This window comes from Octopus sinensis, linkage group LG8 (assembly GCF_006345805.1).
Source record: "Octopus sinensis linkage group LG8, ASM634580v1, whole genome shotgun sequence".
NCBI lineage: Eukaryota > Metazoa > Mollusca > Cephalopoda > Octopoda > Octopodidae > Octopus > Octopus sinensis.
This window is the reverse complement of record NC_043004.1, coordinates 25,986,603-26,008,109: the sequence shown is the minus strand read 5'-3', so window position 1 is coordinate 26,008,109 and position 21,507 is coordinate 25,986,603. Positions and strand designations below refer to the sequence as shown.

General features: G+C 36.5%; 1 protein-coding gene across 1 annotated transcript in view; it reads right to left on the bottom strand.

Annotated features, from left to right (window-relative positions):
• The window catches only part of LOC115215121 (eukaryotic translation initiation factor 3 subunit D), a 33,822-nt gene extending 14,083 nt beyond the window's left edge, over positions 1-19,739 (bottom strand). The window contains exons 1-7 of the mRNA XM_029784295.2: positions 19,540-19,739; positions 16,799-16,844; positions 15,495-15,634; positions 10,255-10,343; positions 9,648-9,717; positions 4,979-5,100; positions 1,284-1,416 (exon numbers count right to left, since the gene is read on the bottom strand). Coding sequence (XP_029640155.1) covers positions 1,284-1,416; positions 4,979-5,100; positions 9,648-9,717; positions 10,255-10,343; positions 15,495-15,634; positions 16,799-16,844; positions 19,540-19,662 — 723 coding nt within the window. The 5' untranslated portion in view covers positions 19,663-19,739. The remainder of the gene's footprint in view (positions 1-1,283; positions 1,417-4,978; positions 5,101-9,647; positions 9,718-10,254; positions 10,344-15,494; positions 15,635-16,798; positions 16,845-19,539) is intronic.
• Between the last annotated feature and the right edge of the window lie 1,768 nt (positions 19,740-21,507).

The window sequence follows — 21,507 nt, the reverse complement described above, 5'->3', positions numbered from 1 at the left end:
GTATTGTAGTCAATGCCGGTGTCACATAATTGGCACCCATACCAGTGGCACATAAAAAGCATCCATTACACTCCTGGAGTGGTTGGCATTAGGAAGGGCATCCAGCCATAGAAACCATGCCAAATCAGACTGGAACCTAGTGCAGCTCTCCAGCTTACCAGTTCCAATCAAACCATCTAACCCATGCCAGTGTGGAAAGCAGACATTAAATGATAATGATGGCCAAATATAACAGTACATACACATTATACACACCACATAATATAAACAAATGGATAAGACTGACCAGCATATAAGAGCTGACCATTGAAATCAATGATCAAGTGACAAGAGTGTGATCAATGATTTTGATACTGCAATTAACAGAATGGTTAACAAAAATTTAACAACTTCATTAAGATATCTGAAATGTTTTCATTTCATGTCATTTTTTTATTATCAGATTATTCAATCACGATACTTATTACAGATAATAAAGACAAAGATGATGTGTGGTGATGACAACAGCAGCAGTGCTTAAATATGACAAAGTATTTGCAAAGCTTCAACAAAAGTGATTAAGATCACCCTCTGCCACAATTAAGTTCAGAGCTAACTTTGATAATGGGGTTATATATACATGTTGGTCTGTCTTGAACAGACCCTGTATCCCTCAGTTTAGAAACAATATACATGTCTATATATATATTCATCCTCTTATCAACAATGCAGATAATAGTGTGCAACATCATTTTAAATATATAATACAAATTTTCATATAAGTACATCATCCTTGATGATAGGAGATGACTGAGAAGATGACACCTTGCCACCTTCGTCTTCCTAACATCACAAATAGTTTCTAGGTGTTTGCTTTGCTGGAACTTTTCTATATGATGAGTCAAGAACTGTATAGTCACATATAAAAGTTATATAGACATCAACAATGCACAACACAGAACCTGAGAAAGTTTGAGAGAGGAAGAAACATGTTACTAAGAAGCTTCCACTGTACTCACAGCATGAGAACAGAATAGATGAAATACATAGCATAAAGTTTTCTCTTCATTTTGAAAATAATCAAGATTTGGTTGCATTTAGTAAAATAAAGGTATTTACAATCTAACAAGACATTCTTATATAAAATTACAAAAGAAGATTTTCAAAGATGAGTCAAAGAACAAGAGTTAGCCTTATGTGGGGTGATATAAAAAATGGTAATGACTACAAATACCAGTGATGATGGAGAAAATCATGATGTCAATTTACAAGAAGTAGAACACAACTTGTCTCTCTTTATTTACCTGTCTGATAATAGGATCATCAGTTGTTGTAACTTTATGGAAAATACGATTGATTCGTTTCAAAGGCCGCTCATTTTTGGTAGTCACACGATCATAAGACTTGTCATAAAACTCCATTTTACCACAGAGCAACCTGAATATTTAAAGAAAATAGTATAAGAATGAAAAATAAATGTATTGGAGGGGCAATGCATACCTTGCATGCACACAAGGATGAAATAAAATTTAATTTAATAAATACAAAGTCTGATCAATAAGTATCCAGACTCATGCCATAGTAATGAAGCTACAGCATGCAGAGTAAAGCTGTTTGGCACAGATTGACCTTGAACCCTACTGTGTATACACACTAAGTTTTAACATTCTAGCTAACTTCCGTTATTTACAATGGTGCTTGGAAGGAAGGTGTGTAGCATGCTATTGTCACATTGACCATGACAGGTAAAGTTGTGAAGGCGATACCTGCTCAGAAGCCTATGCAAAGTTGTAAAAAGTGTATGGAGAGTGTATGAGCTGCACACAAGTGTATGAGAGGTTCAGACGTTTCCAAGATGCCCCAAAAAATGTCGATATTGATGAACATTCTAGGAGACCTGCAACCAGCAGAACTGAGAAAAACATTGAAGATGTGCGTGCAGCTGAGAGGAGAAATCGGCGAATCAACATCCATGAGTTATCAGAGGATGTGCAGACTAGTTATGACTCAGTTCAATCCATTATCACAGAAGATTTGGATACGAGAAGCATATCTGCCAAGTTTATACCAAAACTGCTTTCAGCTGACCAATAAGACATTCAGGTTTCAGTTGCACAAGATCTCTTTGATTGTGTCAAGAACAATGAGAACTTTTTGAAAACTTTGCATAGGCCTCTGAGCAGATATCACCAAGCTTTTGGAAAAATTTGATGCACAGTCTCTGTTCAACTCTCTCTTTCATGGTCAATGTGACTATCACACGCTACACACCTTCCTTCCAAGCACCGCTGTAAACAGTGGAGGTGAGCTAGAACTTTAAAACTTAGTGCGAATGCACAGCACAATTCACAGTCAATCTGTGCCAAGTGGCTTCAATCTGTATGCTTCAGCTTCATAACTATAACAACAGTTCAGATACTTATTGATTAGACCTTGTATATTCTCAGACAAATTCATTTGAACAAAACATCAAGAGTTATTTCCCCTGCTTATCGTTTATGTCTATGTAACGAGAGGAAAAAAAAATTTTGATTCACCCGTCCATCAATTTCAACGATAATTATTATCAAACCAATCACCCAATGTGTATTTCTGCCAAATTTGGTGAAAATCCACTCAGCCATTTTCCAGTAATTTTGCAAACACACAAAGATAAGCGACTACAATACCTTGCTTTTGCTTACGTGCACAGGGTAACAAAGAAAAATGAAATCTTAGATGTTTTGGTAATTTAAGCCAAAACAAGCGAAGGTGTTAGATCAGTTATCTTCGTCTGCTAGCCAGGCAGGTAACAATACTTCAGATAAAAAGCCACTACATCTTTCAGTACAGGCATCAATATTATGACAGTTATAAATATCTATATCACTAAACACATTAATATTAAAACAGCTACAAATACATATATATACATGGTGAACTCTCCCATCAAAGACGACGTATGAGAATTTAGCTTTCGCTAAATGACCTGCACAAATGGATTGGTTATAGTGATCAAATGTTCATGCCACACATTAGCTCACTCTATCCATCAAATCAACATTGTCTGAACAGGTACTGAAGTGATCGCAGCCCCTATGGGATTCCTCAGCCTACGGGAAAAGCAGCCAAATCTTCGTCAAATCACCGTGCAAATTTCCATAAATAAGGAAAGTAAAAAGCACCCATTACACTCTTGGAGTAGGCAGCCAGCCATAGAAACCATGCCAAATCAGACTGGAACCTGGTGTAACCCTACAACTTACCAGTCTCAGTCAAATTATCTAACCCATGACTGCATGGAAAGCAGACACTAAATGATGATGATTGATATATAATATCAATGTAGACAGCAAGATTCTCTCTTAGATCCTCCAGTGCCATCAGCACAATGGGCAAAATCTGCTTGCTTTTCTCTTAGCTCCATTAGAGCCGACTTCCATTGCTATCATGTTGTCCCAGAATATGCAGCACCACATCTCTTTTGTTCTTCTACATGGTCTTTCCCCTCATTCTGGCATCCACTTCATCATGATGGTAGTATGTTTCTCCTGCAGTAATCAAAGCACATGGCCAGTAAATTATATCCACTGCTTAGTCACTATATCCTGTAAACTTCCCATGCTATCTCTTATCAACTTTTCATTTAGCACTCTGTCCTGCAAAGACATGCCCAGGATTGAATGTAGGCAGCATTGATGTTTAGCAATTGGAAGATCCTTGCTGTCTTCTTCCAGGTTTCATGGGCGTAAATGGCCGTTGGTATGATAGATGAGTATAGCTGCAGCGTTATCTTCTTACTGATAGTCTTTGATCTCCATACTGGACAAAGGCATTGGAATACTAACATTGCTTTACCTAGCCTGGTCTTGACTTCAACTTCTACATCACACTCATTTGAAATACAGCCACTGAGATATGTAAACTTATTGACGTACTCAATTTCATATAGCCTGAGACGGACAAGTTGTGCTTGGGTTCCACCAATTCATATGGCTTTGGTCTTTTCAGTACTAATCCACAGATCTTTTGCCCTCAGTATGGTCTATCTGTCATGGACTGCAGCATATCTCTGTTGAAGCTTAGTAATGTCAAGTCATCTGTGAATCCAAATCTGTTATTTTGCCTAATCCCCATGTTATTCCAAAACTGGTGCTATCCACTGCTTTCCACATGATGAACTCTAGCACTATCAGGAACAGAAATGGCAACAAAATGCAATCTTGTCTCACTCTAGTAGCAATTTCAAACATGTTAGTGGTTCTGCTGCTCATCTCCACAGAACACTGCGAGTTAGTATACAGAGACTTAAAGATGTTGAAACATCTGCTAGGGACCCCGTAGACTCCCAAGCTATTCTGGAATATATCTTGGTCAACACTGTCAAATGCTTTCTTTAAGTCAATGAAATTAATAAGCAGCTGTACTCTATGTGCTCTGCTTTGCTCAATTATATTCCTTCATACAAGATCTGTTCCATACAGAACCTGCCACTCTGAAAACTTGCCTGCTCCTCTCTCAATACATCAATGATCTTCTCCTTCAATCTATTCAGCAGAATGTTGCAAAGAACAGATAACAGTAGAATACCATGTCAGTTGCCTGTCAGATTACCTTTTTGGTGGGGTAGAGTTATCATCATTCCATGCCACCCATATCATCTGGTAGATCTCCCTGCTGCCAAACAAAATGTGTCAGATACTGTACAACCTCTTCCCTACCATACTTCAACAGCTCGGCAGCTATATCATCCATGCCAGATTATTTGCAATATCAAAGCAGCCATATATCTTTCACATCAATGTAGAGCACTACTACTTGAAGTAATTCAATACTAAATTAAAATCTTTCCATAAGCAACTAAATAAAACCATAAAAGTTGTGATACAAGAAATTGTAATGAAATGTTCTCAAATTATGAGAAATCAACTATCAATACCTGCAAGAAAGAAATAGAATTAGTGCTGGCTAATAAAGCCAATATCAAAACTATTTGAAAGAAATCTATTTTATTACTCACAAGTCTTCAGGTGGTTCAATTCCAGGTAAACTGAGTTTGCTAAGTCTAGGGAAGTCCATGTCTTCAACTACTTGCCAGGTTTCACGCACCTGCACTGAAGCATCTCGGTTTTTAACAGGTGCCTGAAAGTAATAAGTTTTATTAAGTTGAAAAATAAACTCAGAGATAGAGGGGAGTCCAAGATGTGAGAATGAAGAGGTCCGTCAATGGATGTGAAGTTGGAGAAAGGAGTACAAAATGATAAATTTTAGTGGTGTGGAGGAATAATGCAGAAACCCAGCAGTTACTGTAATTTATTGTCACTTAACATTGCCTACGTCACAAGCAGGTAGAAGAGAACAGCCACACTTTGGTAAGAGGGAACAGTGAGAATGTCACAATTTGATAGGAGGAAACAGTAAAGTTCTTATAACAACTCTGGAAGAATGAAAAGCGAAGTTGACCTCTGTGAGATTTGAACACAGAACATGAAGATTTATAACTAATTCTAATTCAGTTGTCTACCAACTTTAGCTCCTATTTACACTCAGTAAAGCCATTTCACAAGGACCCGCTTTACAAGACTCAGAGTTTTTTAGTTTTATTTTATAATAAATATAAGAAAGCCATTTTGTGTATGTGGCAACATCATTTGGAAATAACTTTACCCTCAGTTTCTTAATAATTTTGAGGATCTTGAATCACTAAAAGAAAATGCACAAAAAGAAACAAAAGAAACTGTAAGCCTGGCAAATGAATTGAATCTGAACATGCCGGCAAATGATGTAGACAAGTTGCTTCAATCACATAGTGACAAACTCACCAATGAATACATTGTAATGGCAAGAGCAGGCAACAATAGAAGAGGAAAAGGTCACAGTTGATGAAACGTCAGTTAATGTTTTCATGTTGAAAGAACTTGCAGAAACATTTCAACATTTAGATAAAGGCTTGGAAACTTTTCGAGCACAAGATCTAAATTTTGAATGAAGTGCAAAAGTTTCTATGACCATAACAAATGCTTCTGAGTGTTACTGAGAAATTTATAGAGAGCGAAGAAATGCTTCTAAGCAAATATTTCTAGATTTGTTTTTTAAAAAGAAATCTACAAATCCGTCTATGAGTGCTTGTGAATTGGCGATTGCATCTACAAATGATGGTGTGTGCGAGTCTAGCGCAAGTGAAAGTGATTCAGAAAACAATTATTATATTTTTTATTATAAATGATCTTGACATTCTTAACTTTACATAAAATATTCTTCACATTCTACTGTTGTTTTATTGCCATTTATCTATGAATATTATAAATTTTATAGGTACAACACTTTTCTGGGGATGAATTACGAGTTATAACATTGCTACTATGGGAAATTATTGCTCTGCTTTACAAGTTTTCGTTTTACGAGTGGTCTCCGGGAACAAACTAACTTGTATATCGAGGCATTACTGCGTGTGTGTTTATGTATGTATGTATGTATGTATCATCATCATCGTTTAATGTCCGCTTACCATGCTAGCATGGGTTGGATGGTTCGACTGAGGTCTGGGAAGCCAGGAGGCTGCACCAGGCCCAGTCTGATCTGGCAGTATTTCTACAGCTTGATGCCCTTCCTAACGTCAACCACTCCGTGAGCGTAGTATGTGCTTTCTACATGCCAGGCAAGGCTGGCATACACATCTCCACAAGCTTGGAAATTTAAGTAGCATGAAATCCAAATCAAACTGTTTTGATCCATACATGTAACTCCAAATAAATACATTGAGTGCCCTTTCTTTCATTTGTCCACTCACTCGTGTGTGAGTGTATAAGTATGTGTGTGTATATGTGTGTATATGTATATATATATATATATTTATACACACACACACACACACACAAAAGGTGTCCAGCTAAGTTTGATATTTTATGTCTTTCTTTCAGAAACAGCTCAATGTATTGGTAAACAGTCAATGGCATTGGCGAGCACAGATTAAATTCACAGTTCAGTAAAAGTTAATTGACATAAAAAGGACTAGAAAGCTATCTAAGTATTGGAAAAGAGTTCCTTGTATCATGATTCCTACTGGGTATCAAAATGCCAACATCATGATTGTTGCTCAATGTTTTGAGAACACTGTAAAGGTTAAAGATGCAAATGGACAGCTGTAACAGGAAGGGACAAAGCAGGCATTCTGACATCAAAATTCATCCAACAACTACTGCAGGACAAGCTGATGGAAGATCCAAGCAATCTGGGCTTTGGTGAGAGAGATGGGTATTGGAGTTGCCACTATGAAGCTGGTTATGAATGAGGACATTCACAACAACTTGTACAAGAAGCACAAGGGACAAATTCTGACAGCCAAGGAGAAGTGCTCGATAAAGGAAAAGAAGCTTCTGAACAAGCTGAGGAATCCTTTCGAGCCAAGGATTATCTGGTTCTTCTCAGATGAGAACTTACGCCAGGACCAGTTGCTCAACACCCACAATAGGTGGCATACCGACAATCCATGTGATGTCCCACATATCATGAAAACCAAGTTTCCCCCAAACTTTGATGGTCATTGAATGTGTCTCCTAAGAGAGTGAATGTCATGCCACCCCACTTGTTTGAACAGAAACTTAGGCTCAATTCAGACAGCCATGTGAAGCTGCTGGAGACTGTGGTCAAACCCTGGCTGGAGAAGGTTACTGCTGGAAGGGCATATGTATGGCAGCCGGATTCAGCTTCTTGGCATACCTCCAGAAAGAGTCAGAAGTGGTTGTTGGAGAATTTCTATGACTTCACCAGCCCCAATTTTCGGCTTCCTAAATCCTGATTCTAATCCCCATGGCAACTGAAAGACACAAATCGCTCTGCCTACAAGATCTGTCCAAGATGAGGGAGGTGCTCAAAAGCTTTCCCAGGAACAGTGAGGAACACACGCACTAGGTTCTGAAGCTCTCTTAAGGCCTTAGTGAAAGCTGAGGGTGGTTCCTTTGAATAGCCACAATCTAGTTGATGTTTTCTGACTTTTAAAATGCTTTATTTTTGGATGGGATATTGAGATTTTCTTTTCTTTTATGCAAAGTCAAAGTTATCCCAAATATCGTGTGTGTATCATCATTATCATTGTTTAACGTCTGCCTTCCATACAGGTATGGGTTGGACGGTTTGCAGTATTGAGGTCTATGACATAACACAAGATGTGCATCATAAAACTTCCTAGTTAGATTCAATTTGGCTTACACATTCAAATTGAGAAATGATAACTAACTTAATTAAGTAGGTTTACGGTTACACAGTATGGATGTAATAATAGTCAACACTGTCAAGAGTTGAATAGAAAATGTAAAGGGATGTAACAAAAGATGCTCCACTTCTAAAACCTTAAATAAGATCACCATTAAATCACAATAGTAAAACTACGTAACAGAAAGAGCAAAGCCAAAATGTAAATCGACTGTGGAAAGCTGCTTAACCCTTTCGTTACCATCCCTGAAACCAACTCTGGCTCTGAGTACAAATGTCTTGTTTTCATAAGTCTTGAATTAAAATCTTCCACCAAACCTGAGTCACAATTTATGTTCCTAACACTAGCTGAATGATAACTAAGTTATTTTACTAAATTCTTTGTTATATTTAAAATAATTGAAACAAACTCAGAGCATCTCAAAACAAATACGGTAACAAAAGCGTTAAACATGAAAAACAAACCAGAACATTCTATTAACTCTTAACATCTTGTACATGTCTACACATCACCATGTATGTTATACTATTATAGTTCACTTCATGTAAACAATAGTGGAAATTCAGAAATAAATCAAGATTGGAACCTGGTGCAGCCATCTGGTTCGCCAGCCCTCAGTCAAAATCGTCCAACCCATGCTAGCATGGAAAGCAGACATTAAACGGTGATGATGAAAGTTTGAGTTAAAATGTTCACTAATCATTCTTTGAGGGACCACTTTGATTAATTGATGAATTTATGGTAGACAAGGATTTTGAGATGATAACCAGTGATATATTTATTTATTTATTTCATGCAAATAGAACGTTGTGATCGGATTTTCCCTCAAATTGACTTGAACAAAAGATTACTTGAAGAATGATTGGATACTGAACCTTTTGCAAGTATCATTGGTCCAAAAATACCTTAAGGACTTGATGTGAAATCTGTTGAATATTTTTCAAGGAGTTTCGATTGGTATTATTGCATAACAAACTAACTTGTATGTGAAAAAAAAAAGGATCAGATATGTTGATCAAATTCAAGCATACCTGGATCTGTTATTTCTGAGGGTGTAACTCAGATTACCTGTAAATTTCATAAGCTGCAAAAGGGTCAGAGAAAACATTTTTTTGTATGATGTTTGCATTTATTACAAACATCTTCCTTTACACTGTCTTTATGAGTGTATCTGCTTTTTAGTTATGTCATTAACAACCACACATACATAAGATTATTTTTGGCACAAATTATTATTTATATTAAAATAAACTACATCTTTTCTGTAATACTAGAAATTTTCATAGTACTCTGACCACAAGTAAAAACACTATAAACATTTGAATAGACAAACCCATTTTTAGTTATTCTCTGCTCAATGATTACAAGACTGAGTTTTGGCTAAGAAACTTTCCAACAGGATGTTCAAAGCTAAATATATTCTCAAACATCAGAGACATTAACAATTCAAGATTTATATACAAATGCTAAAGCTTACCTTCTGCTTATTTTCCTGCAACCTTTTTCCAAACTGCTTCTGCCATTTCCGCAGCTGTCTCTGACGATCCCTAGAAGAATAAAGTCAAAATCATTATTTGGGAAAGAACTTCCAGTACCGTATATATTGTTATATTCCTTAATAATCCAAACAATCTTTAGTTACATTTTTGAATAAACTAATGTCTATATTTGTTAATAAATCAAGGAATATATGTCAACATCACTACTCATTTATAAAATAGGGAGCCAAGTCTCCTGTCAAGTAGGTGAATGTCTGAGCACAACACTTTACCCCATGTACCCCAATTCATATGTAAGTCTCATTACAATACACTGACCACTCATGAGGAAGATTTTTCTTCAACGTATAGCTGTATGAGAACTAGTCTAAGTAGGACATATCATCAAGATTGGAGATGAGATCTGGGTGGTAAAAGCTTGTAAGCTTTTAATTAGTAGAAGTAAAAGAAGGGAAAAGTAGTTGAATACAAATGAAACTAATCAGAGTTGACTACAAAAAAAGTACTGAAACATGTATTGATAATTATAGACAATATAATCATTTTAGAAATCAAAACAGACAGTATGTTAAAATAACTTCTTACCTTTCACGACTTTTTTGGGTTTTCGACAGAGTTTGCATATTAAGAGAAGCCTGTTGTTGGCGCCTCTCTCTCTCTCTTCGCTGTTTATGCTGCAAGTAATAATAATTGTTTCTGATTTAGGCACAAAGCTAGCAATTTTGAGGGGATTAGTCGAATACTTGACTGGTACTTTATTTTATTGACCTCAAAAGGATGAAAGGCAAAGTTGACCTCAGTAGGATTTGAATTCAGAATGTAAGGAACATGAACAAATACTGCAGGACATTTTGTCCTATGCTCTAATTCTGTCAATCCACAATCACTACAAGTAATAATAATAATTCTTTCTACTAAAGACACAAGGCTTGAAATTTGTGGGGAGGGGACTAGTCGACCGTATTGACCAAACCCAATGCTCTGGCATGATTTCTGCAGCCTCATATCCTTCCAAACACCAACTACTTTACAGAGTGTACTGGATGCTTTTTCATGACACTTGCATTAGTGATGTTGTCAAATAACTCACAAGATAAGAACCCTCAAATGAATGGGGGTACAGTATTGAGAAGGGGTAGTTTTCACATTCTACAATGCAATGTTAAGAAGAAATTCTCAAATTTGGGTATTTGAGATTTCCATTCCCAACACTCAAGCTAACAGTCCGGAAGCTACTACATTATCAGTAATAAAAAGCTTGATAATAGTAGTAGTAGCAATCTGTTAGAATTAATACTGCACCTATAGCTAAATGCAGAGGCAAAAGTAGTAGTAGCATGTTAAAAATTACTACAATTTTACATGGCTACACATTCAATTGATCCTAATAGTTAACTCTGGTAGAATTTGAACTCAGAACATAAGATATTTTGGAGTCTTTTTCTGTATGGCTTTCATTTTCCATTCCTTTAATTTTGTTCCAGTTGATTTCAAATTTGGTGCATTGATGTAGTTTTGTATACTAATTATGGAAATGAAATTCATTTTTGATGTAAACTGATAAATAAAAAGTTAATAGCTTTCAAAATTTGCAAATTTTGGGTAATTTTAGTCAATGGTAAACCACAATCACAGTGATGCCTGTTCCCATAGTAACAAACCAAGCTATTGTCTGCTTAAAACTACAACTACATACCAGCATTGTGAACTTTCATTCTTGAATTTCTGCTACAAAAACATGTTTTTTTTTTCAAATTTGGTATACTGAATTTGATTTTGTTATTCACTTGTTCCAGAAAAATTTTAGAAAAATGTTCACTAAAAGTATCTTACAGTTTTTTTTTTTAATCTAACATATAGTTTCTTTGTATTTTTGGCAAAAAAAGAAACAAATTTCATTGAGGATATTTTCTTTTTATATTGCCTGTTCCAACATTTCACACGACTTAATTCATTTAAACTTATTACAACTTCAAAACTTTTTACAACTTTTGTCATCATAATATATTGCTTCCAAATCCTGTTTTCTAATTAGGTAAAAATAATCCAAATTTAAACTTCTGTAACATTTTTTTAAAATTCTTCTGGAACAAGTGAACATCAGATTCAGCATGAAAAATTACATCAATAAAGCAAGTTTGAAAATTTTCACTTAATTTCAATAAGATACCTATAATAAAAATATTGACTATATAGACATAGCATGGCTGTGTGGTAAGAAGCTTGCTTCCCAACCACATGGTTCTGGGTGATTATACATGTCACTGGCACGAGGGCAAATCAGGCAGTACTGGCAACAACCACACTCAAATGGTGTTTTTTTACGTGCCACCAGCAAAGGAGCCAGTCAGCAGCCCTGGCAACGATCACACTTGGATGGTGATTTTAATGTTCCACTGGCATAAGTGCCAATCAGGCGGTACTGACATCGGCCACATCAACGATTTAGATTTCGCTTGCCTCAACAGGTCTTTGCAAGCAAATTTTCTTGTCCAATGAATGAAGGGTACTTATAAGTGGGCTGGTTATACACCACTGGCATAGGCCACGGGTTATGGTCTCACTTGGCTTGTGGGGTCTTCTCAAGCGCAGTGTATCTCCAAAGGTCTCAGTCACTAGTTATTGCCTCAGTGAGACCCAATGTTCAAAGGTCGTGCTTCACCACCTCATTCCAGGTTCCTTCAACTGCTAAGGTGTGACACTTTTTCACCCAGCTGTTCTCATCCATTCGCCACACATGACCATACCAGTGCAGTCTTCTCTCTTGCACACCATATCTGATGCTTAAGTCCAACTTTTCTCTCAGGGCACTTACACTCTATTGTGTATGCACACTGACATTACACATCCACCAAAGCATACTGGCTTCATTCCTTGCAAGCTTATGCATGTCCTCAGCAGTCACAGCCATGTAGCATGGCTGTTCGTACATGTGTCATACATTCTTTTACTCTGAGCGAGAGGCCCTTTGTCACCAGCAGAGGTAGGAACTCTCTGAACTTTGCCCAGGTTATTATTAAAGCAGCTACAATTTCAGAGCATCCACCTCTGCTACTGACTTGGTCACCCAGGTAACAGAAGCTATCAACTACTACTAGTTTTTCTCCTTGGAATGTGACAGAAGCTGTTCTCTGCACATCTATTGCCCCTGAGCATTTACCACATACAAAAACTATCTTCCCAGTTAGCCTTCCTTTGATATTGCTGCACCTCTTATGTGTTCATAGCTTACACTGGGTACATCTTATGGAGTTTCTACCTACACTTTTTCTACAGGTAGAGCAGGGCCATCTACCCGAAGGGATTTGTGATTTGTCTGCCTTCCTACTTATCATGACTTTGGTTTTAGCTAGGTTGACTAACACCCTTCGATTCTAATCCTTGTTTCCACACCTGAAACTTTTCCTCTAGTTCCGATAGTGACTTAGCAATTAGAGCAAGGTCATCAGCATAAAGGAGGTCCCAGGGGCGTCCTGTCTTGAATTTCTTTGTTATTGCTTAGAGGACTATGATGAGTAAGAGGGGGGCTGAGGACTGATCGCTGGTGGACCCCTACCCAGAATTCTTCACTGTACTCATTGCCAACCCTCACCTTACTTACAGCGTCCCTGTACATGGCTCACGCAGCTCTCACTAACCATTCATCTATCCCTAGTTTCCTCATTGACCACCAGATAAGGGATCGGGGGACCCTGTCGAAGGCTTTCTCCATGTCAACAAAAGCCAGGTACAGGGGCTTATCTTTGGCTAGGTATTTCTCCTGCAGCTACCTTACCAGGATCATAGCATCAGTGGTGCTTTTCCCTGGCACGAACCCAAACTGCATCTCATCTAAACTAACTCTCTCTCTAATTAGTTGGGCTATGACCCTCTCTGTAACCTTCATTACCTGATCCAACAGCTTGATACCTCTGTAATTATTTGTATCTAGGGTGTCACCTTTACCTTTGTAGCAGTTGACTATTATGCTGCTACACCAGTCATTGGGTATGACTCCTTCATGTATCACCTGGTTGACTATACGAGTGTCTAGGCTATAGCCAACACCACCAGATTATTTTGATCATCTCTGCAGTTATTCCCAATGGGCCAGGGGCTTTCCCTGTCTTCATACCCTTAATTGTTCATCTACCAAGGTACTGTCAATTCAGATAGCTGGTCCCTCTGTTGGATCAACATTCAGCAGACTCTCTTTTTCCCATTCATTCTCTTTATTTAGCAACCTTTCATAGTGGTGTCTCCAAACCTGTCTCTTTGCAGCTTCGTTTAATGCAAGTGAACCATCATCCATGCGGACACATTTCTCTCTCACACACTGTCTTGCAACACGAAATACCTCAAGCCTTTGGTCCTCATGGTGCAGAACATCTTATCTGCTTCCCCTCTGGCTAAATAAACCTGTCTCCTAGCTTCCCTTCTGATAGTCTGACACAATTCCCTGCTACCACCATTCTTCCAGTCCTTCCAAGCCTGTTTCTTTTCGTTAATGGCCCTGTCAACAACATTGTTCCACCACCACATTACCTTGGGTGGAGAGGGGCATTTGCACCATCCACAGATCTGGTCAGTGGCCCTCAACAGGTTGTCCCGTAGGAACCTCCAGTTGTCTTCCGCATCATGTGATGCTATATCCTCCTATATTTTGTCAAAAGCTTTGAGTAATAGGTCTCTAAATCTCTGTCCATTTGCTGGATCTTTAAGCTTCCAGACCTTTCTCCTCCATGCTGGTCATCTTCTGGGCGTCCATTCAGCCCCGAAACTGAAGTCGCTAACTATTAGTCTATGTTGTGGGGTACATTCTTCGCCTGGGAAGGTTTTGGCATTTAAAGCAGCCATCATTATTTCCTTTTTCTGGTGAAGATGTGGTCAATTTGGCTAGTATGTTGGCCAAATCGGTAGGTGACTAGATGACTGGCAGGTTTTCTGAAGTTAGTATTGCAAACCATAAGATCATTTGCATCACAGAACTCCAGCAACCTGGTTCCTTCCTCGTTGTGGGAATCAAAACCATGGCCTCCATGTACACCACAGAAGCCCCCTGCATGTTGCCCAACATGTCCATTGAAGTCACCAGCCACAAAGAGAAGGTCCCTGTCATTTGTCAACAAGGTAGTCAGCAAGAGGGTGTCATAAAATCGATCTTTCTGTCCATCAGGTAGCCCCGGCTGAGGGGCATAGGCCGATATAATGGTTGCTAACCCATGATGTAGCACTAATCTAATCTTAAATATTCTATTGCAGACTGACTTCCTTGATTACCTTATCAATCCATTTCTCTGAAAGAAGAATACCCACGCCCTTATATAGATATATATGCATGTGTTTGTCCCCCAACCATCACTTGACAGTCATGTTGGTGTGTTTATGTCCCTTTAACTTAGCGGTTTGGCAAAAGAGTCTGATAGAATTTTAAGTACTAGGCTTACAAAGATTAAGTCCTGGGGTCAATTTGTTCAACTAAAGGCAGTGCTCCAGCATGACCACAGTCAAATGACTGAAACAAGTAAAAGAATAACAGAATATATGAAAAGAGAACTGTTTCTTCTATTACTACTACTAAAATGGCCTCTTCTATCAGCTTCACTATGTCACTAAACACTTCTGGTGTTCCTCTCCACATCTAGACACCCTATCTACAAACACTGACCTGCAAAGTATACATCAACCCTCATCAATGAAGATAGTAAGAAGGAAAATTTTCATGTGTTCCACGGACATATCTCCTCTAATTAACTTCACTGATCCCAGGTTTTAAATTTATGAAGAGGGGAATTAAAGCCAATACTCTACACTAATATTTGACAAATATCAAAGTACCACCGAACCTGTTGGAATGCACGCCGACCTCTCTGGTAGTTTGGTTTCTGTCCTTTAGAAGCATCTACCAACTGAAATGTGCTTTCATCTTCATCATGAAAGTAGGAATATTGGTTGCCACCAGTTCCAAAAGCTGAATTATACTTTCCTGTTCAAGAAATTAGAAACAACAAAAACAAAGAGATGAACTAAATTAACATCCATTTTTCCATGCTGGCATAGATTACACTGAATTCAAATAGAAAAATTAGTGTTTTCTGTCTTAGGTAGTATAGTTCATAAGTTGGAAAATTTTAATTTTATTAGAAAAAGTAAAAGTAAGCATAATTCTATTGCAAATATTAACATGAAACTGATTCTAGGTTCATCCTGAACTTTTTAACATTACAATGGTTTACAGATCCCTGTTGAGAACAATTGGTGAAAATTAGGTAATTGCAAATGGAACCATAAACATTTCAAATACTAGAAATTTCCATGCTAATCATGTGTATATAAACATATATTCATCCTACACAAGAAATTATATGCAGTCATCAGCCAATTCATTGAACCTGACCATAGTCTTCAATATAAAATGGTACTTTTAGATATGAGGCATCAACTGGAAATAAATTGCATGTTGAATTCAGGTTCCTTTGTTGCAGTGAACATAGCCATTTTACTTTCTGTTAGTCAACTGCTTACACCAGGTCCATTAAGTTTTTAATTTCTCTTTCATTTAGATATGAAAAGGTCTTTATCCACTGTCATAGACATCAACTTAGTTCCAAAGAATAAAGGGTGTTCAAAAAAATAAAAAGCTAAATAAATAAAAGGACTTATACCACATACACTGGTGAAAATAAATTTAAGACCGATGATAAAAGTTCTATTTCTTACAAAATATTTTGTTACTAACACCATACAAATTATTCTTATCTTTTACACCTTATGCAAAATTTATTTCTCTTTCGAATGATGCAGACAATAACTATTTTTATACAACATGAAGAATTCTAAAGCTAAATTAATATAAGCATTTCAAATTTACTGACAAAATTAGTTTAAGACCGTATCATTATAATTTTATTTAAAGCTTAAGATTGTAGCAAAAATGAGCAACAACTGATGCTGGTGTGTTTACATCCCCATAACTTAGCAGTTCGGCCAAAGACCCCGATAGAATAAGTACTAGGCTTACAAAGAATAAGTCCCAGGGCCGATTTGCTTCACTAAAAGACGGTGCTCCAACATGGCCGCAGTCAAATGACTGAAACAAGTAAAAGAGAAAAGAGTATATATATATATATATATATAATTAATAACATACCTAAATATCTTTTATCTTGATAAGTGGCACCAGTCCAGTCAGATACCTAATTAAAATATATAGACATAACATACAACAATTGAATATTAAACATATGTAGTATTAATAGTGAACAGAATCAGAGAGAGATAACCATATTTTATTGTATCAATGGAAAACAGTATATTTTGACAGCATGTTAGATGCACTACAATTTCAGCAACACATATTAAGAGAAATAAAGTTTCTAGTGCATTGAAATTTATGGGGGAACCAACTTCACATATAAGGGTATGGCGTGACTTTCTGAGACACAATTGGGGAAAAAAGTGCATCTTATATGCTATCAAATACCAAGACAAGGAGAGACACATTATGCATGCACATATATACATATACATGACTATATTTTATATATAGGCTCAGACATGGTTGTGAAGTAAGTTGGCTTCTCAACCACACGGTTCTAGATTCAGTCCCATTGCGTGACACTATAGTCCCCAAGCTGACCAATGTCTCATGAGTGGATATGGTAGCCACAAACTGAAAGAAGTCCACCATATTTACCGCATATACTCGACTATAGTGCATGCGTGCTTTATTTTTTGGCAATCTTTCGTTTCTAGAAGACCTTTCCATCGAAAGATTGCCTATTTTTTTTTTTTTTGTATTTGTTCAGCCATTTGACTGCAGCCATGCAGGAACACCACCTTTAGTCGAGCAAATCGACCCCAGGACAGGCACACACACAGAGGAACAAGCATACACACACACAAGCCTAGTACTTATTCTATCGGTCTCTTTTGCCGAACCGCTAAGTTACATGGACGTAAGCACACCACTATCGGTTGTCAAGCGATGTTGGGGAGACAAACACAGACACACATACATATATACGACGGGCTACTTTCAGTTTCCGTCTACGAAATCCACTCACAAGGCTTTGATCCGCCCGAGGCTATAGTGGAATACACTTGCCCAAGGTGCTACGCAGTGGGAACGAACCTGAAACCATGTGGTTGGTAAGGAAGCTACTTACCACACAGCAACTCCAAAAAATACTAATTTTTTTTTAAAGTTAAAAGGAAACAGAATCGAGTGCGTACCAACTTGTGTAGGAAACCCACCTTTTTGATTGCGGAAATTCCGAATTTACAAAAAAAAATTCGGCATTTCAAAATACTTTCTTGAGACTCATTATGCCACCGAATACCCTTTGCTTCTTTTACTATTCATCGCACCCTTAATTTTTATTTTTTATATAACTAAACTGAACAATATATAAATATATACATATATATATATATATATACATATATATATATCATCATCATCATTTAACGTCCGCTTTCCATGCTAGCATGGGTTGGACGGTTCAACTGGGGTCTGTGAAGCCAGAAGGCTGCTTCAGGCCCAGTCTGATCTGGCCAGTTGAACCGTCCAACCCATGCTAGCATGGAAAGCGGACGTTAAATGATGATGATGATGATGATGATATATATATATATATTTATATATATATACATACATACAAACACACACACCACGGGCTTTTTTCAGTTTCTATGAATTTCACTCACAAGTAGTGGAACAGAGGCTACAGTAAAAGGTAAAAGACCCGCCCAAGGTACCATGTGAAAGAAGTGAACCCCTTGACTGGGAAGCGAACTTCTTAACCAGACAGCCGGCATGATTAATATACTGTCTATACATGACTATAAAGATTAATTAAACTGATTTAATTTTATAAACATAAAATTAAATTGACTCAATTAACGTTTTGTTGTTGATGATAAATATATATGCCAGATGTTAAGATAAGTTCCATGTGTAGGGAAATATTAAAATTATAGCTATTCTGTCGTCACTTCCGTTTTGTACAGGATTAAATGCCGGCATGGATGGCTTTTGAAAACGTCACATCCGACAAGTCTACCGCGTGCGGTTGATTGCCAAGACATTTGCGAAAAACTCAAAACTGAAAAATTATGGGAAAAGAGGAGGCTGTACCACATTCCATTTGTGTGTGGTATCGTCATCTAACAGTGCTTAAAACACACAGATCTGAAGAAATTATGGTTTAAGACGCACTCGATAATTTCCAACTCTATTTCGTAGGGAAAGCTGTTAGAGTTTTGGAAAGTAACGTATGAACAGAAGGACGGCTAATTCCCAGTTAATTTACCAATCTGAAAGTACAAACAGACGGTAAGACATTTTAGTATAATAGCAGAACTACTACAGGTACACACTGCCTGAAAAATAGAACCAGGAAAGTTATGACTGAAATGTTTTATAATAGATCTATTTGTTAAGGCCCGAAACATATTGGCTGTTTTATAGAAATATTCTGTTTTCAAATAGTTTTTTACAGTTTAAAGTATCTATCTATTCTAACACAAGAATATTGAAGCGGAATTCCGAGGGGAAAATCGTCGGAGTTATGGAAATAGTTGTCCGTCGAATTCCCATCCCTCATGGGAAAGGAAGTTTTTTTTTTATTTTTCATCAATTCCTAAAAGACAAGTATTCTGAACATATTCCCCCCTCACAAATGTCAATTTTTACGTTCTTGTTCCCCCTTATTTTCAATTCTCTCACTTTTATTCTGTGTATTATTTCTATGTATGTATCGACTGACAGCCAGTATGTTAGAACTAGTTGTTCTGTTAGAGTACATCGACTGTTGTGGTACTACTAGCGAACAATGGTACCGAAAACAGTTACTAATTGGCAACAATTTAAAGCAGAAAGTAACAAACCTTTCCTAATCTGTCTCCCTTAGAGAATGGTTGATAAGGTAATTCGTCAAACTTCTTGGGTATATCGGTAGGTCCCCATCCACTGGAGTTAAAATGAAGTGGAGGCAATACAAATCCATACATCTTTGACTCGGAAACACCAAAGCTGCACTCAAATTGGCTCAACACAAAATGGACGAGTTACTGATGCATTCTGGGAAAACTGATCTTCTATGTTCGAATTATATACCCTTATTCTTTTATTCTAGAATCTCGTTTTCCACCATCTTCCTACTCCTATAAAATACACGCACACACACATACATACATACATACATACATATTTATATATTTACATATTTATATATATATATATATATATATATATATATATAAGTGATTTGATCTGAGATCGAGTGGTGAAACGAAAACATATATATATATATATATATATAAGTGATTTGATCTGAGATCGAGTGGTGAAACGAAAACATATATATATATATATATATATAAGTGATTTGATCTGAGATCGAGTGGTGAAACGAAAACATATATATATATATATATATTGCAGCTTGGAAGGTGTTTTTAAGCCATTTAAAACACACAAAAGAAGTTGGGGATTTTTAGTTTTGAACGGCAGTTTTTTAAAATAATTTCCACGTAACTAAACACTTTTAAACTTTGTATACTTGTAGAATGAGTTTATAAAACATCTTTTTCTCTTGGCTTTATTGAGAAAATTCTATGGTTTGTAAGATATTTGTTGTGTTTTTTTCTTCAATTTCTGCAATTTCAACCAATCAATGACGTCTATTGAGGTCAAAACATTCTGTGCCGTATGAATATGTCCCTCGTTTAAGAAACAGATTGGGTTTATTTACATTTCTGAAGAAAAAAAGATACCCTGCCCCCGACCCCTAACCCTAAAACAGATTGAAATGCAATAGATCGATACTAGGGTCGTAATTATGGGTAACAATTTCATATGACACGGCTAGAAAAAACTGCCGTTCAAACCGAAAAGATCCAAAGTATATATATATATGTGTGTTGGTGTGTAGAATGTTAGAAGTGGTGTACAGATATTCAGAAAATATACATACATACATACATATATATATATATATATATACACCAAGTAAGTTATGGGTTATGGATCTAACCCACTAAGGGATAATACTTATCTAATATACTGTTGATATAATACCCAAATTATTAATACACAAGTGTTTTTAATTGCCATGCAAATTAACTTACTTCTTGTATTAAATGGGAGAAGGTAAAGAAATATTTTACCATTAATTTATAATACAAATGAGAAAATGGACAAACAATTAAGTTGGTTTATCAGCTTTGTATATATATATATATATATTTATTGATTTGTACGTGTATCTTGTTTCATGTATATATTTATATCTTTAATGTACTTTATAATCTCTGACGAGGCCTATGCAAATATGTAAGTACCTCATTTTTTAACTGCCTAAATTGATTTATAGATTTATTGGTCTTTATTTACAGTTTGGCTAAACAGTTTCAAAATAACAGTATATTATATATTCACCAAAGCATTTATTTAAAAATTCATTCTGAATTTACAATTGGTATTACTGTATACTGCCAGTAATATGTACAGTACATGTACATTGTAATTATTAAAAAATATATATTTTTTTTTGCAAAAGTTTGAATTTCACCTTTTTGTTTCCTCTTAAGTATTTTTTGAAAATTTTATTTATTCATTATAAAAATCAAATGGTAGCATTGTTGTTGTGGATGAGCTCCCTAGTCTCCTGGCAACCAATATTTTTAGACACAGTCAGCCACTAATATATATATATATATATAAAGTTAATCCAAACAAGAAAACAAAAAGACAACAACGCAAGGATGTGGAACAAATAAAGTATTATTGGACGCTCAGGAAAGGAGGGAAAAAGGAGGGTTTGACGTTTCAAGCGGAGCTCTTTGTCGATATAT